Source organism: Botryllus schlosseri, chromosome 10 (assembly GCF_051294905.1).
Source record: "Botryllus schlosseri isolate E-star chromosome 10, Bs_hap1, whole genome shotgun sequence".
NCBI classification, from domain to species: Eukaryota; Metazoa; Chordata; class Ascidiacea; order Stolidobranchia; family Styelidae; genus Botryllus; species Botryllus schlosseri.
In genome coordinates this window covers 23,595,806-23,618,053 of record NC_137245.1, presented here as the reverse complement: position 1 = coordinate 23,618,053, position 22,248 = coordinate 23,595,806, and the positions used below count along the sequence as shown (strand labels likewise).

Sequence of the window (22,248 nt, the reverse complement as noted above, 5' to 3'; positions counted from 1 at the left end):
TATAACTTGTTACAGGGGTAATATCGGTAGCAAGTACATATACCCGTCTTACATTCTGCTCAATATCAACGTAGCAATACCCTGACGACGAATACAAGTCCTCGTCGAAATTGTTGGCAAAGCGACGGAAGACATTGATTTTAAGGGATTATTATATTATTTGATTGCCACAGTTGATACATTTGGCGACGTTTAAAACGTTAATATGTACTTCAGCATTGCGGCATTATATGACCCGGTGACTCGTCGCTAGGTATCGTGTACAACTGTACATGTACTTTAATATAGGCTATCACTTCACTGAAATGTATGGTTGGAATTAGCAATATGACGTCGCGTGACGTCATGAGGCTCACGTTCACGTTCACACAGAACCTTTCAAAAAGGTTCGCGTTCACACGAACCAGAACCTTTCAGAGATTCACACTATCCCTAAATGGACCCAATGGTCCATATTAACATCAACAAATCTAGCGACACTAAAGAAGAAAAATTTCGCGTTGAACGAAGCTACTGCAAAATGTATTTTTTTGTTGATTTACGAAGAACTTTGGGTCCCGTTCAAGCTTACCCTACAGAATAAATAGTCAAGGTCAGTATTATTATTTATTAATAAAATCAGAGTATAAGTATTGCTGGTTGCTGCAACTGGCGTAGCATAACCCCCGTGCTCGATCCCAAACCGCCGTATCACTTGAGGCTGAGCGACACATATCTTGTATGCAACACTTCGATCTGCCGTTTCGAGACGTCACCTTAAAACGAATTGTCCCGAGACAACTTCACCGCGTCAATGTGCCTAAAACGTTGATCAGCTGCTGCGTACCGACGCTTAATTGCTTGGATCAGCTATATAGTAGTCACCGGTCGGCCGTTCACTGACTCACGATGAAAAATAGCACAGAATGAATTAAAATGCGCTGATTTTATTTTAATTTCATATTGATTTTTTTTTTCTTGTGCGCGGCTTAAATTTTCTGTGCGCCGATACCGCTTCAGCAGTTGAGCACGCGCACGCGTGCAGCTTTGAGTGGAACAGTGTGCGTGGCAGTGTGGGTGGATCTTGGACCCGGATTAATGCTTGTAGGGTAGGGCTTACTGCTTGCGCCTGTCGGCCACCGAGATCGAATGTGACATTGTCCCAATAACGAGGAGCAATAACCAATTGAATAATGTACTTCTATGTTGATGTTATGTAGCCTGCATTCATAAATCCGTTACTAGGAGGAAATCGTATTTACAGTCTTAGATAAGCAAAGATTATCAAGAATTGCGCGAGGAAAACCAGCGTTTCGAATAAGGCAGGGTATTACGTCGATTGAGTTTTCCCTTTTGCGGCCCGTGAGGCTATATCATAATCCTTTGCGGCCTTTGCATTGCCTTTACTCACAGTCTGGGAACGCCCTGTGTTATAGGTATATTCTTTACTTACACACGAACACTATCCACACACTATCCAGCCTGGTGTCCGTTCTGCAAACCAATATCGGCTGAATTCGTAAAATCGTTACAATTCGCCACACGCGCTGCTGAACAGTTTTATTAATTTTATTATTAATTAAAGGTCTATTAATCCTGATCGCCGTTTTCGAAGTTCATAACTGGAATCGTATGCATCAACTGGTTAGTGAAAGCGGAAACGTTTTATCGGTTCGAGATAGCCAAGATTATTGCGGCTTTACGCTATAGCCGCAAGGTATAATCGTATTGGTAGAAACATAAATGCAAGGACTCGCAACACGTGAGAGGCTGACAATTCAGGTTCTTGCGTTAGTTATACTGAATAACGAAATGGATATCGAAGAGGGTTTGGATGTTGAGGTTGCTTTGGAGGCAGCAGGTAGTTGGGGTCGGTTTCAAAAGTATATGCTGATTTTGTCATTTGTCGCCGCCGCTCCCAACGCATTTGCTGCTATCCATTTTTTGTTTTCCCAATATGAACCTTATCACCACTGCAGTTATCCGGCGGAATATTTCAACAAATCTATAAACCTAAATGTGAGTATACAATTCCTGTCGCAATGACATATATATATAGCAAGTGATCAGTAACGTTACAACACAGGTTTCAACTCAAGATATCGTTTCGACAATCATTCCTCTAGAGCTGAATGACAAAAATATGTGGGTGAAGAGCCAATGCAAAATCTACGACAGAAATTACAGTGAATATCCAGTACTGGCATGGCCGCAATATTTCAAAAACGACAATAGTTCCACCGCTGTAAATTGTAACATTAATGGAATAACGTGGGTTTCGTCAGGTGCCGAAAAAACTGCTGTTATGGATGTAAGTCGGCTGATGTGGTAACCTCTGCTTTTCGTATGGGCATACAACTGTCGATGATCTTTGAACAATAACAGTTCTCCATGATTTGCGATGACGATTGGAAAGCACTTGTCGCAGTCTCTATGTACCAAGTGGGAATGATTGTCTCACCATTTTCGGGAGTATTGGGGGATTGGTAAAGTATATGTATTTCTGATAGGGACTGTAATTAAGAGTAATGCGTCAAGCGTGCTTTGCTCCACCTTTTTATTGCAACAGAAACGGCTAGCGTTAAGTTTGACTGACGGGGCTCGTCCAAACAAAGCGATTTAAGATATTGACCCTTCATGTGCACTTCGACATCCTGCATTCTGTTAGTTACATCTCATTGTATCAGACTTGGACAACTAGACTATTTTCAACTTTTCCGAATTAGATTAGAATTAGAATTAGAGCTACATAGTCATTTCCAAATTAGATTAAAATTAGAATTACTGAATTCGCAAAAACTTGGAATTTGAATGAAACTGTGAATGAGAAATATATACAGTGCATTCCCATAACCACGATGTGTGTGTGTGTGTGTGTGTGTGTGTGTGTGTGTGTGTGCGTGTGTGTGTGTGTGTGTGTCTGTGTGTGTGTGTGTGTGTGTGTGTGTGTGTGTGTGTGTGTGTGTGTGTGTGTGTGTGTGTGTCTGTGTGTGTGTGTGTGTGTGTGTGAATGAAACAAACAAACATACTGGCATTTCGCTCTAATTTAGTGAAATTAGACAAGAATTATCAAGTTGTCTAAGTCTGCATTGTATCTTCCGTAGGCCTATTGCATCATGGGCATTGGGCGAACGAAAATAACAGAGCCGCTGACTATGATCATCAGCTCAGGTTATTGCTGGGATTTCTTGCATCACAGCCGTATACTTGAACTTATCATTTGCAATAGACAATTTGGGAGTATTGTACCAACTTCCTTTCGCAGAATGGACTTGTAACTGCTGGTCGCGTGTTCGCGGATAGTTAGGTACTAATTATATTTTTATGCAAAGTACATACATTACAATGCATTCAAGGTACGGTCGCAGACCAATGTTTATCATTTCCTGCGTTCTGCAAATAACGGCTCAAGCGATCTGCGCGCTGTCTTGGAATTATACTATGTACTGCATCTCGATCGCCTTGGTTGGCGTATTCGGGCTCACGAATTACCTTTTATGTTTCGTACTCGGTAATACACAGACGATGCAGTTTGTACTAGTATTAAAGCGACAATAATAATAACGACTACTTGTACTTGCAGTGACTGAAGTGACGGGATATGGATGGCGTAATTTCATCACCATTTCATCTTTCTTCGGATACACTGCTGGATACTGCAGCGTCGCCTTGTTTGCGTACGCTTTGCCACACTGGCGAATTTTTCTTGGTGTTATGAGCGCCGCCGCAGCTTTACTGTATTTTCCTTGCTGCTGGTGAGCATCAACATAGCCTAGTGTAGCTTACAGAAATATATATTGGGGCAAATAAAATGTAGATTGTTACGCCAGGACTTCAAAAATCGATCATTGTGTCAAATAAAATGAATGACGTCTTATATACTCCCTGGTTATATATAGGTTACGTCCATGTCACGGAGATGCGAGCGGTAATGTGTGATGTCATGAATTCTTAAGGTTCTTTCCGGAGTCGCCACGTTGGTTGGCTCAGAAAGGAAGAAGTGATGACGCGATAAGATATCTTCGTGTGATCGCGAAACAAAATGACAGAGAGACGCACTTTCAAAAAGCGCTGACAGTATATCTCAATAACTTTTTCGTGCACATTTACTTTTTACTTATTGTCCTGAAACTTTCTTCAGAATGCGCGCAATTGCGTCACCTGTAAAGAAAATGCGTCGTCCACAGGTACCATGGAGACCGCCAGAGTACTTTTTAAAAGTGGAATAGCTACCAGATTTTGCACAGTTGTGTATGGGTGGTAGGTTACGACAAATTCCTATATGCCGGCTGACGCGCTGTTATTTAGCAACTGTATTTTCATAACAGGCTTATAACTTCATCAGTATACTTCGCATTCACGCTTTACTCAACAGACTTCAGCAATGACCGGTTTCTCAATTGCTTATTTGGAGGTTTGGCAGAGACTCCGGCATACCTAATTGTTTTGCCGCTAATGAAGTATTTTGGGATGCCACGAACAGTCCTGTTGTTGATGATTATTTGCGGGATTTCATGCATTACTCTGCCGTTTCTACCATCAGGTACGGATGTAACGCAAAGTGTCGCTTTGGCTTTGGAAATAAACGCCCGGATTGTATAAAACTCATATCTTTCATATGTCATAAGTGAAGTTTGGCATTATGGCATTTCGATGAATATTCGCTGATGTAGTGGTATAGGTTAGCGATATGAAAATAACGTCCTTATGTGAGTGTTAGTATAAAGTCTACCCGCGATTAATCTTGCTTGCATCTCCAATGCCTATTTTGCAGAACTGCCTTTGATATCAACCATTTTCGCAATATTGGGAAAGGCATCCATTTCCGCAGTCTATTTCGCCTGGTATTTGATGTCAACCGAAATAGTTCCAACACTACATAGAAGTGCAGCCATCAGCATTTGTTCCGCAGTCGCGCGCATTGGATCACGTGGCACCCCATATTTGATGTATACTAGTACGTCCTTTATTATTGATGTGTAGCATATATTCTCGACAACGAAACGCTATATCTCTACTCGCAGGAAAGTACAATTACTTCGCTCCGAACGTGTTCATGGGAACCGCAACCATAATTTCCGGGTTACTTGGAGTTATGTATGTTCCTGAAACGCTCGGTGTTGCCATGCCCGATACCGTTGAAGAGGCGAGAAAAAACAAAAGGTAAAAAATAATGAAAGTATTTGTTCCTAGGCGTATACGTATCGTGTAATCCAAGTGATACAGAGCAGTTGGATTCAATAGGTTAAGAGGAGAGATCAAGTCTGACCGAAGTCAAAATCAGTCAGTCCGAATCAAAGTGGGCTAGGTGCAAATGACCGCTGCAGAGTTGGATGAATTACAATAATTCAGTTAAATTACAATTACAATTACAATTACTCCCTTGCATGTTTCAATTACATTACAATTACAATAACTCATTGTTAAAAATATCAAATTACAATTACAATTACAATTACTGCTAAACATGTAATTAATTACAATTGCAATTACAGTTACTGTTAAACATGTATTTAATTCGGTAGAGAGGTGTTCTTTGACAACCGTAGCGATGTAATTAGCAAGAATCTCAAACAATTCATGTTTCATTCAGGATACGTAGAACCCTTTAATTAAAAAAAAACTCGAACGTATTCGAACTATTCCTAATCATGAGTACTGAAAACTACAAACACAAAAAATGTTTCAAGCGACTGTTAACAACCAAAAGTTTAAGCGACTAACAGCGAATAGGCTACAGGACAGTCAATGAAGTGTAATCAAACGATTAGGCTACTCGTCAGAGCTGAGTGAGGATAATGAAGTGTAATTGGCAAGGCGTCAGCGATAAGGATGATACCGATAAGATGTGTAAAATTAGAATAGATGCAAAAGGACAGAACCTCCTGTTAACTACGAATTACAACATTTTGGTTCGCATTTACATTTTCACATGCTCGGAAACTGTTAGATTGCATTTGATGAACATTTGGGTGCGAAAATTTCTGGCCTCAGTAAATTTGGCCAAGATTGGAGGTAAGATTGGGATAACATCTCAACAAATGCGTGATCAAGTTTGATGAAGCCTTGGTTGGAAACTTGAATTTCTTTTTGCAATTGTTGCAGCAAGCCTCGGTACTGGTCAGAGATTTAAAAATAAAACTTTGACCGTGGTGTAGGAAATGGTTCAGCACAGGTTTAAGAAGAGTTTATTTGCTGTTCTTGCATTTTAGAAATATTAGGATTTAGTTTAGCCCACTGGTTCTCTAACTTTTTTAGACACGCCCCCCTTTATGACAGTGAAATATTTCGTGCCCCACTTATCATCATATCACACAATCAATCCAGAATGTTAGCAATCCTTACATATAGTTTGATGGTATGAAGGGTATGACTGTTGATGAGAGAATTCTCCAATATGATATTCGAACTATACACAGAGCAATAGCTATGAAATCGAGGTGAATTGCGGCAAGCGCCAAAAAAAATTTCAGTTTACCGGAGCTTCGCGCCCCCTTCAGATGCTTTCACGCCCCCCAGTTTGAGAACCACTGGTTTAGCCAATATTCTAATTCACAAAGCTTTCTGTTGATACTGAAGTATGGGAAACAGTTTAGCATGTCTGAATTATCTAGTTATAACGCGGCACGCATAGAACACCGATGTAAATAGGCTAATTATGACAGGTGGCGACTGTGTACTAAGGCCTCAAGGCCTTGAGGCCCCTCGTCGTCATCCTGGTTCGTATACCGGATTTTCACTGGTGTGACGAATAAATGATTGATTGATTGAATATTTTATGTTGTGATTGTCAGGTTTCCATAACAATGTAATTGAAATTGTAATTAGGCAAAATTTTTATCAAATTACAATTACAATTACAATTGCAATTACAATTGCAATTACACAGAATAGAAATGCTTCAATTACAATTACAATTACATGAAAAAATGTAATTATTTACATTCAGCTCAGTTACAAATTACAATTGATCAACTCTGGACCGCAGTATAGCCGAACAACGGTCAAAAGCAGTGATTCTCAAGCGCGGCCCCCAGATAGCCTTCTTGCGGCCCCAAAAATATATTAAGAAATCGATTTATGACAAAAAATAAAATTTATATTTATAAAATACTCTTGCTTGGCTTGGCCTCTGTAGTTTTTAATTATAGAATTGCAGGAAAGTTGTGAGTATAGACTGCTAACGTTACGTCACTGCTGTTTCAATGCAATGTGCCCTAACTTTCCAGTTGAACGAGCAATAGCTATGGATATAAATAGGTATTGATAACTTTCAAAACCGGAGGAAAATACTGAAAAAATAGTAAATTTTTCCCACTTCGTGGTCGCTTGACTCAAAAAGAAAAAGAGGCTCAACTCCCGGAAAATACAGTTTTCCTTTCACATTAACAGGTGGTTGACTGAAAAAAATGGTCAACTTTCCGGTCCAGCTCCCGAAATAACCGCCGTAGCGTTCCTACAGTGCTGACTTAATGTATATCAGTCGAATTTGGCCCTATATGTAACCAAAATCCTCAAAAAAGAAGACATTTGGGCGTTCTCCGAGGACACTTTGAAAAAATCAAAAAAGAGGAGAAATCATCTTAAAAGAGGACGTATGGTAACCTTATGATAACTAGATGTGCAACACGTGACTCACGGTTGAATACGCCGAGATGCATACTGCTTAGCCGGCTAAAAGCAGCATAATTGGTAGTCCTATAGTCAGGGCCGTAACTGCCGCACCCCAAACCCCCCAATTGAGGGTGGCCGAGCTCGACGGGGGCCCCAAATTATTTCGTGAATTAGCATAAATTATAGAGTATTTTTTGAAAATTTATACAACTTTTTCAAAACTTTTTGCTCCCTGCGCGATTTCAATTCGTCACATATCTTGATTATTGGGTACTCTTCCCCAAGAAAAAAATACGCAAGATTTATTGAAATGGGCATATCAGCGTTGGCCATGACTGCACCACAACGCACAAAGACATATAAAGTTTTAGGCCATGTAACATGTGACTCCAAGAAGTGTGTCAGAACGATCGGCAGCGATAAAGCCTTGGCCGTAAAGGCCTGCTTTTATGCTGACCAAAAACTTCGAAATACCAAAAACTTCGTTATATATACAAAATACAGATAGGTTTAATTGTCCATATAGGCGCCTAAATGACTGGCGCTGAATGTCCTTGTCTTGGCAATCTAAACCTTACAAGACAAATACCATCCCGCAGGAATGAAAATTATATGCCAGTGAAGAAATACCAATCTGAAATCGTGTGATCTTTCAGTTTAGTAGGTTTGGGCAATTCTACATTTTTTGATATAGCAGACAGGAGGTCACAAAATAACATCATGTAAAGAAGTCACACCTAGGGGTCCGTCCGCCCGAAGATGTTTAATTTTACGGGGTCTGCAGTTTCATAGACACCTCTCACTCAGCTCTACAGGTAAATCTGATTACGTGGGCAAAGAGGACAACCATGCAACTCCCGATCTTATTCACCGATTTTATCATGAAATATCGAAATATTCGCGCGTCGCGCTGTCTCACTAAACAGTACAACTTTAATTTCGTGGCAAAATCGGACAACGTGATGCGGGGTCAGTTTATCACCCTATGGGAGCCCAGGGTCCTTACGAAGTGCTGTTACGTTCCTGCCAACGGGTATACCCCCGGAGATGTTTAATTACTATTGAGGGGGCCTATACCTTTTCAAACACACCTCACTCAGCTCTACCGGTAAATCAGATTACGTGAACAGGGACAGGATGAAAATTGATAGCAATACATGCAATTCCCGATGATATTGACCTATTCAGTCATGAAACTAAAGAAATTTCTCGCGCTTCGCGCGTTTAGGCGAGAAAAGCTGATTCACTCAACGGACACCCAATGCAGCAGATAAGTAGCGGTAAACAGTGTACAGTTTTGAAATCTCGCCAGGGCAATAAAACTACTCCGAAATAGCCATGGTGACTGTTTGGGTCCGTTTCATGGCGGTAGTATTCGTGCGGCCCCGACCGTACTCTGAAATTTTAAATTTGGCCCTCACACCGGAAAAGTTTGGGAACCACTGGTCAAAAGCGAACATTTTTCACTTTGAGAAACATCGTCTACGCTATCTACGCTACCTCTTTCAAGGTGAACACGTCGGACGGAGGTCGTAAAATTCTGGTTTCATAGTGCGCCGTGTGCGTCATTCATCAGGGATATCTAGAACTACAGGATGAGTCACTATCGAATTTACACTCTCGGCGCCGAGTTCTGGATATCCCTGGTCATTCATGATGGCCCTGAATAACGGCGGTATTTCGAAATTGAAATTGACAAGTAAACAAACTTTTTTAGCACCGTGATGACCATGAGGTAGATGACCATCAGGTCAGAAAATCAGATTTCACATCTGTTATACAGGGGCGGGCAACTTCTTCAGTCGGCGGGCCGGATATAGGAAAATTAAGTACTTGGCGGGCCGGATTGCTGAATCGATACATTATTCGCACATTTACCCAGTTATAGAAAGAAAAAAAATCGTATTTAATGAATGTATTTTACCGAGAGCAATGTCACGTCAAAGTCATTTCTCGCCGATAATGACGAAGACAATGTGGATTTGAGAACAGCATTGTCATGAATATGAAGCCGCCATTTCTGCTTCTCTCTGATCAATCAACACATTGTGGAGTGGAATCCTTAATTAAGATTTCAAGGCGTCTGATAAGCCCGGTACCCCAAATTTACCAAGATATCAATTCATTGGGGTTGAGTAATGAGTAGGTGACGAGATAACGTCGTTGTTCAACTGTGTGGCCTATTTTATCTCGATATTGAATTCATGCGGCCCGCGGCCTCTACGAAATTTGAAAAGTGGCCTGCGAACCGTTTTTGAGTTGGCGACCCCTGACATATGCGATCCTACAAAAGCCTAGAAGTGTGCCTTGCTACAAGTCGGCGGTTACGGAATCAGAAATATGAAATATCGCCCTGGTGCAAATAACCATTGTAATCGACAAACACCATGATTACCACTAACGACATTAGGGCTGAGCATATCCGGTAAATGCCGATAATGCAAGTCTTCTCGCTTCATCGAACTTGAGCGTAAGCTCCACCCTCGCAAGCTGCGCATAGTCCTACACGTAATAACATACAGTCACTAATATTTGACGCAGTAAGCAAGTATTGGGGAATCTCGACAGACTGAGGCCGCTGGCCACATTATCATGTAAGACGGAAAACTGTCCACGGGCCGGACAAAATCCCATCGCGGGCCGGATCCGGCCCGCGGGCCGTATGTTGCCCGCCCCTGTGTTAAGGCCAGGATTCAGGTCAAATGATATTATAGAAATTGATCGTCACGCAAAGGAGATTTCGATGTATATGATGATTTCAGATACTACCGGTGGTACATTTTCAAATCATTTCCGAAGACGACATCTCATACGCGACAGAAGATTCCCTCCTCCGAAGAAGAAAAAGAATCGATTTTGGATTAATGTATTTTGGTGCCAACAGGACATGGAATATGTCGCTCAATTGCTATGCGTCTAGAATATTGTCCAGATACCGCTATATGGGTAGCAGCGTTGCCAGATTGGCTCTGTTGGAGCCAAATTTCACAAATTTGGCTCTTTTTAGAGGCAGTTGGATCAAAAAAGTTTGTTTGGATCCTTGGCTCTTTTTATTCTCGATATTTGGTTCCTTTTGGAAGCAGTTGGCATATATTATCAAACTGGCTATATTAATAAATGTTTTTCGGAAATTGATACTGAAAAAGTGTTATTACGATTGTTTAGAGTTTTAAACAGTGTTGTCGCAGAGTTTCACCTTCGTTATGGGCCAATGTTCGTGAAGAGAGTATTCTCCTTTGTCACTTCAGTCAAAACGAAAACAAGAAACCGCATGCAACGACAACTTCTGGATGCTATTTTCAGGGTAAGAGCACATCTTATATTTTCAAACAAGTCATGCTGCAAGAACCTTCCAGCATCACCAAAAATGCTACAAAATTTCACAGCTGACAATGTTAATGCTAATGCCAAAGATTCGAGTCGAAACACTGTAGAACAGTGGTTCTCGACCTTTTTTTGTCTTCGCGGACACCCTTTGCACCGTCACCGACTCCGCGGACCCTCCAACTTCTAGTACAAATAGAGCTCAATTATCATGCAACCACCATCTGTCTTGTGCACATATTAACTGTATAGATTAGTGATAAGCATCATCATGCAGCATTTTTACGGTCGGCGGCCATCATCATCAGAACATATATTCCGTTCCAGTTATATACTAGGTGCTATATAACTGTTGAAGCGTTGATGATTTCGAGGTTATAACCATTACACATCCTATACGCCGACTGTATCTGTGGCAAGTCGCCCCAAGGCTTATATTACATGTGTGTGATTTTTTTTCGAAAGTATTTACACAATTATGACAAAATTATACAGACTTTGAAAAATAAAACATTTTTTGAAATGGCATTGGTTTAAAACAATGTTTAAAACATGCTTCAAACAGTGTTTTAAAACACCCCATGTTTTAATGCAACCCAAATCTTGAGCATACCGAATTCATTACGGTAGGTTCGGGGGTTACCAACGCGGTGCCCGCCGGCGCCAGGTCGCCGTAAGGTCCAGAGGACTCGCCCTTGCATTAGCAAATATTCATACTAAAGCTTTTAAGGTCGAATGGGAGAAGGGTTCCATGTGAACAACAGTTAACATTTGGTCACTATATCCTAAAGAACGATCGGGGGACGTTGCTCGTCTTTTTCGTCCGTGCAGAATCCGAAAGGGTTAATATTCCCGAGCCTCGACTTGGAGATTGGCGCTTCGGCGCCCAGTGCCGCAACGCAACTAAACTAGTCCCGGGAAGAGTTATATCAGTACCCAAGAAGTTGCTCTGGTTTCAAAAAGGTGGATAACCCTTGTAGACTATACCTTCCACGAGAGACCATACGAACTTGGAGTTTATGTGGTTTGTTAAAACCCGCGATTCGTTACACCATATCGATACGTTTGTCGCTGAAGTGATAAGGACCGATTCTGTGTGGGAATATTTTTCGTCTCTATGAAACGTATACTCCCTATAAATTATTTCAGGATTAACTTACTAAGCGGTATAATTCGTGGAAAATGGTCAAGTATAATTGATATCTAGTTGTACGAATTAGAAGGGTTTCTGACTTTTTGATGGGTATTTTTGACAATATCATCCTGAACGACGATAAATTAGCGTGCATAAGAGTTTTCAGGAATCTCGGATTTAAACAACGGAGATGGGCATAATGTACTTATTTAACAAATAACGAGGCTTCGCTAGACGTAGAATTATACTGGGTCAGTATCAGGGTTGTAATGACTCCAGTCATGACTCGACTCGAGTCACGATTTTCTGATGACTCTACTTGACTCGAATCATTTTTTCAAAATACGGAAATGACTCGACTCGACTCGACTCGAGTCAATCTTTGTATTGACTCGACTTGGACTCGAGTCAATGCGCATGACTCGAACCAAGTCGTTGACTCGAGACCCAAACGGCCAAGACCGACATTTCATTGTATTTCCGAAGCCAACACACTATTGGGATTTCGTCTGTTGGTACTGGTACTTGAAAATGCGACCAGAAACTGCTAAGAGTGAGGAAAATTGGTATATTTTAAATGCGAACAGTTCGATATCACCAAACAGAGTTATAATAAGTGGGTTTACCAAGACTTTAACTGGAAACTGAGCAGTCAACACGATGACTTGGACCCGGACTCGAGTCATAATTCCATGACTCGGACTCGACCCTCTGCTCGCTGACTTGGACTCGGACTTGACTCGGTGGTGAATTGAAATGACTCGTCTTGACTCGAGTCAAAACTATAAAAGTGAAATTGACTTGTGACTCGGAGCTTTGTGACTTGGTTACAACCCTGGACAGTTTATCCATCAATCAATGCATATAAAGAATGTCCACAGCTTGAGAACTTGAGAACAACAGCTTTCAAGGTATGAGTATGATCACGTGCTTCTCCTTATCATCACAACAAATGCTCAATGCTGGGGCGGTCCTGCCCGATCACATGCGTGTTCTGTGTCCGACGGCCGCTTATCTTTCTATATGTGGCTTGGCTGGAGTCATAGTGCCTCCACAGACGGCAGAACCGGCCCAAAAGATGACCGACTCAAAGTGGCATTTCTTCACGTAACGCATACTTAATATTTATATTTACGGGTGACATTTGTAACGTAGGGCTCAGATTGCCAAGACAAGAATATTAGGCGCCAGCCCGTTAGGCATTGGGAAATTCGATATATATTTATCGGTTTCGGCGAACATGAGGCGGTCCTTTTGGGTCAACGTTTCCTCGCCGTCGAGATTTTTGGCAGCACACTTCGCAGAGTCGCGTATCTGTCGAAACGTCATTATCAACGTCTTGATATGTCGTGACGAGGTAATTGTAGCCGCGAAAGAGGGGTGGAAACTTCCACGTATACACGATAGAGATATAACTGTCCTATCCAACACCCCAAGATGACGCGTTTCTGCCTGCTTCGTTGGTTTTTATTTTACACAGACGAAAAACGGTTTTCTGAAAGCATTAATACACAGCGAATTAACACACATTGTTTAGTACCGGATAAATCAATATATACTTACTTGACGGTGTTTCCTTTAGGACAGTTACAAATTTCGAATCAGACTATTCATAATAATTATTTTAGGATCTATAAAAATTGCGATGTAAATACGATTGAATAAGATTGATAGTCGAAATATTAGCAACTGATACAAAGCAGGCAACGAGGGCGAAACTGAACGGCAGTGAACTATATAACAGTTACGTCACAAAGGTCATACAAGGTTTATTGAACCGTGATGTTTATGGCTCTTGAAGTCCGAAATCGCGACTTCATCCTGGCCCTTTAAAAATTGAAAATTTGAATTTATGCAAGTTTGGCAATTTTTACGCAACTGCAAATCCACAATGAAAGCACAAAGAAACGAAAGGTTACAATACTCAAAAAACTGTAACAAATTTCAGCTCTCAACAGTCACGAGCTTCACAGAGAAGCACCAATTTGTTTATGGGTCGCTTCAAAATATTCGTTTTGGTAAACACTCTCGCGCTTCTCACCAACCCAGACTTGTCAGGTAGGGTTTCAATCACGCGACCTAGCAACCACATGTTACGAGGTAGGTTTTGATCCAAAACAAGCACGACATCACCTACAGTGATATTTCTTTTCTTTTCATTCCATTTTTGGCGAATCTGAAGTAGTGGAAGGTATTGTTTCTTCCACCTTGTCCAAAAAAGATCAGCCAAGTACTGGACTTGTCTCCATCTTTTTCTGGAGTAAACATCTTTGACATTGAACACACCCGGTGGTAGCATGGGTTTATCTTTCAACAACAATAGACTGTTAGGGGTTATTGGAGTCAAATCATGAGGATCACTAGACACGGTTGAAATGGGGCGATTATTCATAATTGATTCACATTCGCACATCAATGTTAATAGAGATTCATCAGACAACATTTGTTCATCACACAAAGCACCCAAAATCTTTCGCACTGTACGAATTTGTCTTTCAAATACACCACCATGATTGGATGCACAAGGGGTCTGAAACAACCAAGTTATTTGTTTTTGCACCAACAAATCTTGTATTTTTGTTTGATTCCAAGTTAAAATGTTTTGTCTCAACTCCTTCTCACCAGATGTGAAGTTGCTGCCATTATCTGACCGTATCAAACTGATTTGTCCACGGCGTGCAATACAGCGACGCAGTGCCATAATGAAAGAATCAGTGTCCAAACTATTCGCAATTTCAATATGGACAGCGCGAGTGGTAAGGCAAGTGAACAAAACGCCATATCGTTTCAATTCAGATCTACCACGCTTTACCAAAAACGGACCAAAACAGTCAACCGCAACTGCGTGGAACGGCGGATCATTTGGAGTTAATCTATCAGATGGTAGATCAGACATTTGTTGAGATTCTGGTTTTCGTTGACGTTTCCTACATGAGACACAATTTTTCAGAACGGATCGTACTTTGGAATTGATTGTGACAATCCAAAATCTTTCTCTGACTTGGGCAATAACATATTCCCGGCCACTGTGGCCACATGAAACATGAGCATCTCGAATGACCAATTCTGCAATTGGACTCTTTTTTGGGATGATTATCGGATGTTTTGAGTCGTAACCAATAGGAGCATTTTGATTTCTGCCTCCAACCCGGAGGGTCCCATTATCCAGAAATGGTAGCAATTTGTAGATCGGGCTAGATCTTTTGATTTGTTCATCAGTCTTCAGTCTTTCTACTTCTTCAGAGAAGTGCTTTGTTTGCTCATGACGTATAAGCATTTCTTCAGCAGCTTTAACTTCAATTAAAGTCAATGCCTTGTTTGTCAGCTTTGCATTTGGTTGTTTGTTTCTCGCGTTGGTAAGAAGATTATTTTTAAAGCGCAAGACCCATGCCAGCACCCTTTTCACTCGAGTCCAGCTTGAGATCTTGGAGATGAGTTCATCAAGAACAGAACTTGGAGTGGTAATTGTAAGAAAACACAATTTGTTTGGCTTTTTGATTTCAGGGTCATCACCAGACAACTCCTCTAGAAATGTTGGTTGTTGAGGCCACTCCGAAGAATCTTTCCACAAGAATTCTGGACCGAATTTCCACATGTCGCAAGTCAAGAATTCAGAAACAGTCTGGCCCCGAGAAGCAATATCAGCAGGGTTTTGTTTTGAAGGTACATACCTCCAGTCCGATAATTCTGAAGACTCTTTGATCATATTGATTCTGTTCGCAACAAAGGTTTTGAAAGCTTTGTCTTTGTTTGTGAGATATCGCAAAACAGTTGTGCTGTCAGTCCAGAAGTATGAATCGTCAATAGGAAGGTCCAGCTCTTTTAGCAGAAATTTGTTATTACTGGCAGATATTGTTGCAGCGGACAACTCCATTCTCGGAATGGTAGAACCTTTAATGGGGGCGAGTCTTGTTTTTCCACAAACAAAAGAACAGTGAATCTCACCTGCATCATTCACATATCTCAGATAAGATACTGCACCATAGCACAACTCAGAGGCATCTGAGAAGTGGTGAAGTTCGATTCTTGTCACCTGTCCAAACTTTGACGGTTTGAAACATCTTGGAATCGTAAAGTTTTCAAGCATCTGTAGTTGAGATAACCAGTCGCACCAAATCTTTCTGGCTTCTTCAGGTAACGGGTCATCCCAATTGTAGTTATTTTTGCATAAGTGCTGCATCAATACCTTCATTGGTTGCACTATAGTCTGAGCCATTCCCAGCGGATCAAAAATTGAGTTCACGATACTCAGAATTCCTCTTCTGGTACAAGGTTTGTGTTTTTCTTTGACGCGGAAGCACCACGAATCATCTTCTATATTCCACGCAAGCCCCAATGTCTTCTCCATCGGTAGCTCATCAGTTAACAAGTCAATATTTTTCAGATTTTTGGCTCTGTTTGATTCCGGTATTGCTGCCAGTACTTCTCTGCAATTGCTTGCCCATTTTGTCAGTTCAAATCCACCTTTGCTTAGCAGAGAGCTGACATCTTCCACACGACGAATTGCAGCAGGAGTATCCTCACAGGAATCAAGAAAATAATCAACATAGAAGTTCCTTTGAACTGCATTTATGACATCAATGTCATAGGCATTTTTGTTGTCTTCAGCGACAGTTCGTAGAGCAAAGTTGGCACAGCTAGGGCTGCTCACAGTCCCAAATAAAAACACAGTCATGCGGTACGTTTCAAGTTGTTGGTTTGGGTCATTATCCTTCCACCACAGGAAGCGTAACAGGTCTCTATCAGATTCATCAACCTTAACCTGGTGGAACATTGATCGAATGTCACCTTGGATCGCAACTTCATTTCTGCGAAAGCGCGATAAAACACCAACAAGGTTATTTGTTAGGTCTGGCCCTTGCAACAGAAGGTCGTTTAACGCCAGGTTATTGAATTTCGCAGATGCATCAAAAACAACGCGGATAGTCTTCTTTTCAGGGTGATACACCCCGTGATGGCTCAGATACCAGGTTTTACCAACTGGCCCATCATTGTGAACCTTCTCGGCATATCCATTTGTGATCATGTCAGACATGAAAACTTTGTATTCATCGAAGAACTTTGGATCCTTTTGGAATCTTTTCTGCAGATAATTGATTCTTTGTTTTGCTTGATGTTTGTTGTCGGGCAGTGTTAAATCCGGATGTTTCAATGGTAATTCCATTTGGTAGTGCCCGTTCGAGTCAAGTAGGATTGTCGATGACACCTTTTCCATAAATAGTTTATCATTTACAGAGAGTTCAGTTTTGTCATTTGCAATGGAATTGACCTCATCGTGACACATCCTGCACAACAGGTTTGGATTGGTTTGAATGAAATAGGAGTGAGGTTTGTAAGGTTCGGATTGTTTTGGGCATGTAAACATCCATCCGATGACACTTTTCACTGCGAAGTAATCCTCAGGTCCATATATAGTTTCCAGAGGCTTATGAATTTTGGGGTTGTTTTTACCAATCAGCAGACCGATGTCTCCAGAAAGATCTGGGATTGGAATGTCTTCAAATTGTTGAAATTGATGTACATCACTTTGTGTTGGCCGCAGGTCGTTGTCCAGAGCGATTTTCTCTGTAGATATCAGTGACTTCAGAGGTACGTATTCTGATCCCTCGTAATCAGAAATCTCTAAACCACGAACAATGGTTGACTTCTTGGTATTTTTAGATGGTTCGATTGTCTGGAAAGTTACGTTTCGCTCGGGCCCAGCAAGACCGAGTAGTTTCACGAGTTCTTCAGATATGAATGAACAATTGCTCGCATTATCAATTAATGCCAAAGTGGCGATGTACTCGTCAGTGCCAACGATCCGTAGTCTTGCCAAGACTACATTCAAAGTAACACATTCATCATCATCATATTCATTGTCATCGCAGGAAGCACTGAAGAAAGAGGTAGCTTCTTTTGAATCAGAAATTTTGCCTTGGCCTTCAATTTGTTCATTTGCTGAATCCAAGGTTTTGTTAGCAACCTCTTTTATCTTTTCTTCAGGTGGGTGAAGAAGTGTTGTATGATTGCCTTTGCAACCAGGCCTTATACAAGCTTGAATGCGTTTGCATGCTTTTCCGAAGTGTCCTGACTTTAGACACTTGAAACAGAGCCCTTTGGATTTGACGAATTCAACGCGATCAGGATACTGCATTTTGCGGAACTGGATACATTGATTCAAGAAATGCTTTTCATTGCACATGAAGCAAAGTTCCAATGTTGGAGTCACAACTTGTGTGCTAAATGATGCCTTTGGCTTGCCAGTTTTGAATACACCCGTCACTTGCTTCTTGGATATTTCATGATTAGGGTTAGTATATTTACTAGTAATTTCTCTAATTTTCTGGCGAACATAGTCATTTACATGTTCAACAGTCAGTTCGGTTTTCAGGTCAAAAGTGACCTCCGCCACTAAGGTTCTCCAACCAGGCTGCCAAGAAGGGGGAAGTCTCTCGGCAATTTGTTCAACCATAGAGCGTGAAACATCACGAATCCTTCCAAATTTGGTTAACTTATTGGTGCAAGCGGTTAACGATGCATGAAATAAGAGGAGAGAATCGTTGTCACCTTCTACGAATTTCGAGCCATTTATAACAGTGTTTATGTAGCGGTCACTTATTTGGAATGGTTGACCAAAATTGTCTCTCAATACCGCAAGAGCTTCATCAAAGCAGTTTTCCATATCTTCACAAGCTTTAACAAAAGTATTGGCAATACCACGGGTATATTGCAAAAGATGCATCAACTTCTGCTTTTGCGTCCATGGTTGACGATTCAAAGTAGCATTTATCATTTCCTTGAATGTATCAAATTCAATTGGGTCACCACTAAAACATTTTGGTTCCAACTTTAATGGAACAATTTGATCATTAGGTTTGACCTGGTGAATGACATACGGATTCTCACATTGAATCAAGTTTTTCGGTTGGTTAGGCTTTACATTGAGATCAGAGTTTGTAGTTGTGTGAACTGCGCAGCCTGCTGTAGCTGCCTGATTTGAATAAGCTGGCACAAAGGGTTGTACGCTACCAGATGCAAAAGAGCTAGGCAAATTAGTAGTTATTTGTGTATCAATCATGGGAGGTGCTACAACAAGGCGACTATTTTCGGCATCAATTACAGGCGATTGATTTTTGGGTGCAATGCATGCGTCCAAACGAGCAGTCACACAATTACTAGATCTTTCACGCACACATACATTCTCACTTAGGCCTACAACATTAGACATTTGGCGAGAACTGTGAGACATGCTATTAAAAGGAATAGCCACACCTGCGTATGAAATATTCGAAGATATCGACGGAGTTACATTTGGAGCAACACTTGCAGACGCTTCCGCAATTGGAGTTATTACATTGTTCGTAGGTTGAATAGTTGCACTGGCTTGTTGTAGTTGCTGTTCCGGAACGTTGCTTATTTGAGGAGCCAGGCTCCTGTTCTCAGATGGCTGCAGATCTGTCGCTGTCAGTTGAGGTGAACTTTGCGTTGATACACCACGTCTAGTGAGTTCTAGTTCTAGTTCACATGTATTTTGCAAATGTTCTTGTCTTACACGGCGAGCTGTTTCGTCAGCATTTTGCTGCATCCTTTGTTTAATCATTTCACATTGTTGATTTTGCCGTCTTTGTAGTTCTTGTTCTTCTTCCTCCAACTTCCTCTGCTCTTCCTCCAACTTCCTCTGTTCTTCCTCCAACTTCCTCTTTTCTTCGTCTAGTTTCTTTCGTAGATCTTCTGCTAACTTCTTTTTTTGTTCTTGAAGATTGGCTCGGGCCAAAGCAGTCTGATTTTGAATTGATTGTATTTCTATGTTCATTGAAGCCTGGATATCTTCAATATCCTGTTTTGCTCGTGCAGAGCTTATTTCTTGCAGTTTCTGATGATAATTTACGACATTTTCGACGTTCATTCCACTATAGCGAGATTTAGTTGAGTGATTTGATGTAAAAGTACCGGTACCTGTTGATGACCGATGACTTGAACTTGATTTGCTTGAACTTTTCGGTTTCAAGTATTTGTGCTCTAAAACCTTTGACATGGATCTCGTTTGAACTGATGATTTTGATCTGGCACCATGAGACCTTGAAGACTTTGGTTTGTCTTTTGTTTTGGTGACTTTGTTGTCTTCTTCGCATCTCTGTGTAACATCCAGATCAGGATCTTTTGTTTGGTTGTTGAAATCCATGACAATGACAGTTGAGTTTTCTTTGTTGATTGGTGCACTTGTTGATGGAATTCGTCAAAAAACTTTATGTAGCCGCGAAAGAGGGGTGGAAACTTCCACGTATACACGATAGAGATATAACTGTCCTATCCAACACCCCAAGATGACGCGTTTCTGCCTGCTTCGTTGGTTTTTATTTTACACAGACGAAAAACGGTTTTCTGAAAGCATTAATACACAGCGAATTAACACACATTGTTTAGTACCGGATAAATCAATATATACTTACTTGACGGTGTTTCCTTTAGGACAGTTACAAATTTCGAATCAGACTATTCATAATAATTATTTTAGGATCTATAAAAATTGCGATGTAAATACGATTGAATAAGATTGATAGTCGAAATATTAGCAACTGATACAAAGCAGGCAACGAGGGCGAAACTGAACGGCAGTGAACTATATAACAGTTACGTCACAAAGGTCATACAAGGTTTATTGAACCGTGATGTTTATGGCTCTTGAAGTCCGAAATCGCGACTTCAGTAATGACCGACGCCGAAATGCCTATCTCTATAAATTATGCGTTTTTTCTAGGTGGTACCCATATTAATATTAAGACAGCTAGCAATAATAATTCAAGCGAGGCGCGAAGAAAAATTGAATAACGCTCCATAAATATTCAAGAATACTCTATAATTTATGTTCATTCACGAAATAATCTTGGGATCCCTTCGAGCTCGGGGGTTAGGGGTGCAGCAGTTACAGCCCTGCCTACATGTTTCAGATATCAGTATGCGGTGTATACGCAATACGCATTCATCACGGTCACCAACGTCTGCATTCGCTTGAATTTTAAGGAAGGAAGGAATGACGAAAATCAAACATGAAGGTCCAAAATTTGACTATGCACGTTTCAAATCCGTGCATATACCTCATCTTTGCGGCACGCACTGCACTCGAATGTGCGAAACTGCACTGGATCATATACCCCAACCATAGGCCGTGTTATTTTTAGCACATGCCAAAAATAACAAATACATCGTCATGATATCATATTTATAGACTCGAACTCGAATCAACCATGTCAAACGCTTCAGTTTGGCCTTAAGTCAAAAAACATGCAGTATCAAGACTGTGCCATCAAACCGCAAGATTTAAATCCGAATTGAAAACGATGTTGAAGACCAAATTTACCCGTTACAAAATCGAGTGCTCCTGCAATATCTATTCTCAATAGTCGATTCACTATATGCAGCGTGCAATATTACCGGTATTCACACAGGTCACAATACTTATAATAACAAATCAAAAGGATTTCTGAAAAGTTTGAATCGCCGCCTTCACTACCCAACCAATTGTTAGAAATCCAGTGTTGGGATCAAGTCACTACCTTCGAGTCACGAGTCATTTCGAGTCATTGCACATTTTGACTCGAGTCAAGTCAAGTCAATCGATTTTCGAAGGTGACTCGAGTCAAGTCAAATCACTCGATTTTTGGAGGTGACTCGAGTCAAGTCGAGTCAAGTCAAGTCAAGTCACGAGTCAAGTCACAATTCAGGTCAAGTTGCCTTTCCGAAGTAGGAGTCATGATTACGTCATTTCATTATGCTAGCTGTCTGAAATAGAGATTGAGTGTTCATTGATTTTGAACCGATGAACGAATATAGAGTTAAATATTTACACGCAAGAAGGCTCAGTTTATAGTTACCAGCCAAAATAGACATAAGAGAAACGAATTGATAAGATGCAATGCATTACCCATTTACAAATTGATATGATACAAATCGAGCCTGCGTAAATGGGTGAGGACTATATAAACTACATTCGAATTCATTTTCAATAAAACAAGAGGTTTGGTTAAGGTAAGAACAGAGAACAGAAAGAGACATTTTGCTATTAAATGACTTCACTATACTATAGTTTACGACAACGTAAGCTGTAAGCTTCGATCACTTCGTTTGCGGTCAATTTATTTGCGAGAGAACAATGGAGGCTCAGTAAAACGCACGATCATTGAATGATTGGTCGCTCTCACGGGTTACACCAGCGT

At 40.9% G+C, this 22,248-nt stretch overlaps 2 protein-coding genes and 1 long non-coding RNA gene across 4 annotated transcripts; 2 read left to right on the top strand and 1 right to left on the bottom strand.

The window, feature by feature from the left end:
• The first annotated feature begins 900 nt into the window (after positions 1-900).
• Positions 901-11,374, top strand: LOC145448648 (organic cation/carnitine transporter 2-like). The gene is made up of 11 exons (XM_080327092.1): positions 901-1,998; positions 2,066-2,290; positions 2,365-2,465; positions 3,336-3,490; positions 3,563-3,734; positions 3,936-4,056; positions 4,121-4,239; positions 4,308-4,522; positions 4,754-4,936; positions 5,004-5,142; positions 10,356-11,374. The coding sequence occupies exons 1-11, from the start codon at positions 1,723-1,725 to the stop codon at positions 10,456-10,458; spliced, it is 1,809 nt and encodes a 602-aa protein (XP_080183218.1). The 5' UTR covers positions 901-1,722; the 3' UTR covers positions 10,459-11,374.
• On the top strand, positions 5,149-6,119 carry LOC145448649 (uncharacterized). Its single transcript, XR_013917987.1, has 2 exons — positions 5,149-5,924; positions 5,995-6,119. It is a non-coding gene; the product is annotated as an uncharacterized LOC145448649 (long non-coding RNA).
• Positions 11,375-13,497: 2,123 nt separating the features above from the next.
• LOC145448353 (uncharacterized) lies at positions 13,498-21,414 on the bottom strand. Of its 2 annotated transcripts, none has more exons than XR_013917881.1 (2): positions 13,616-21,414; positions 13,498-13,547 (listed from the first exon to the last, which is right to left on the bottom strand). XR_013917881.1 is itself a non-coding variant. In XM_080326735.1 (2 exons), the coding sequence occupies exon 2, from the start codon at positions 20,214-20,216 to the stop codon at positions 14,004-14,006; it is 6,213 nt and encodes a 2,070-aa protein (XP_080182861.1). In that variant the 5' UTR covers positions 20,217-20,416; positions 20,485-21,414; the 3' UTR covers positions 13,498-14,003. The 2 variants fall into 2 exon arrangements, 1 of the variants encoding a protein (XP_080182861.1); XM_080326735.1 differs by having other exon boundaries at positions 13,498-20,416; positions 20,485-21,414.
• Between the last annotated feature and the right edge of the window lie 834 nt (positions 21,415-22,248).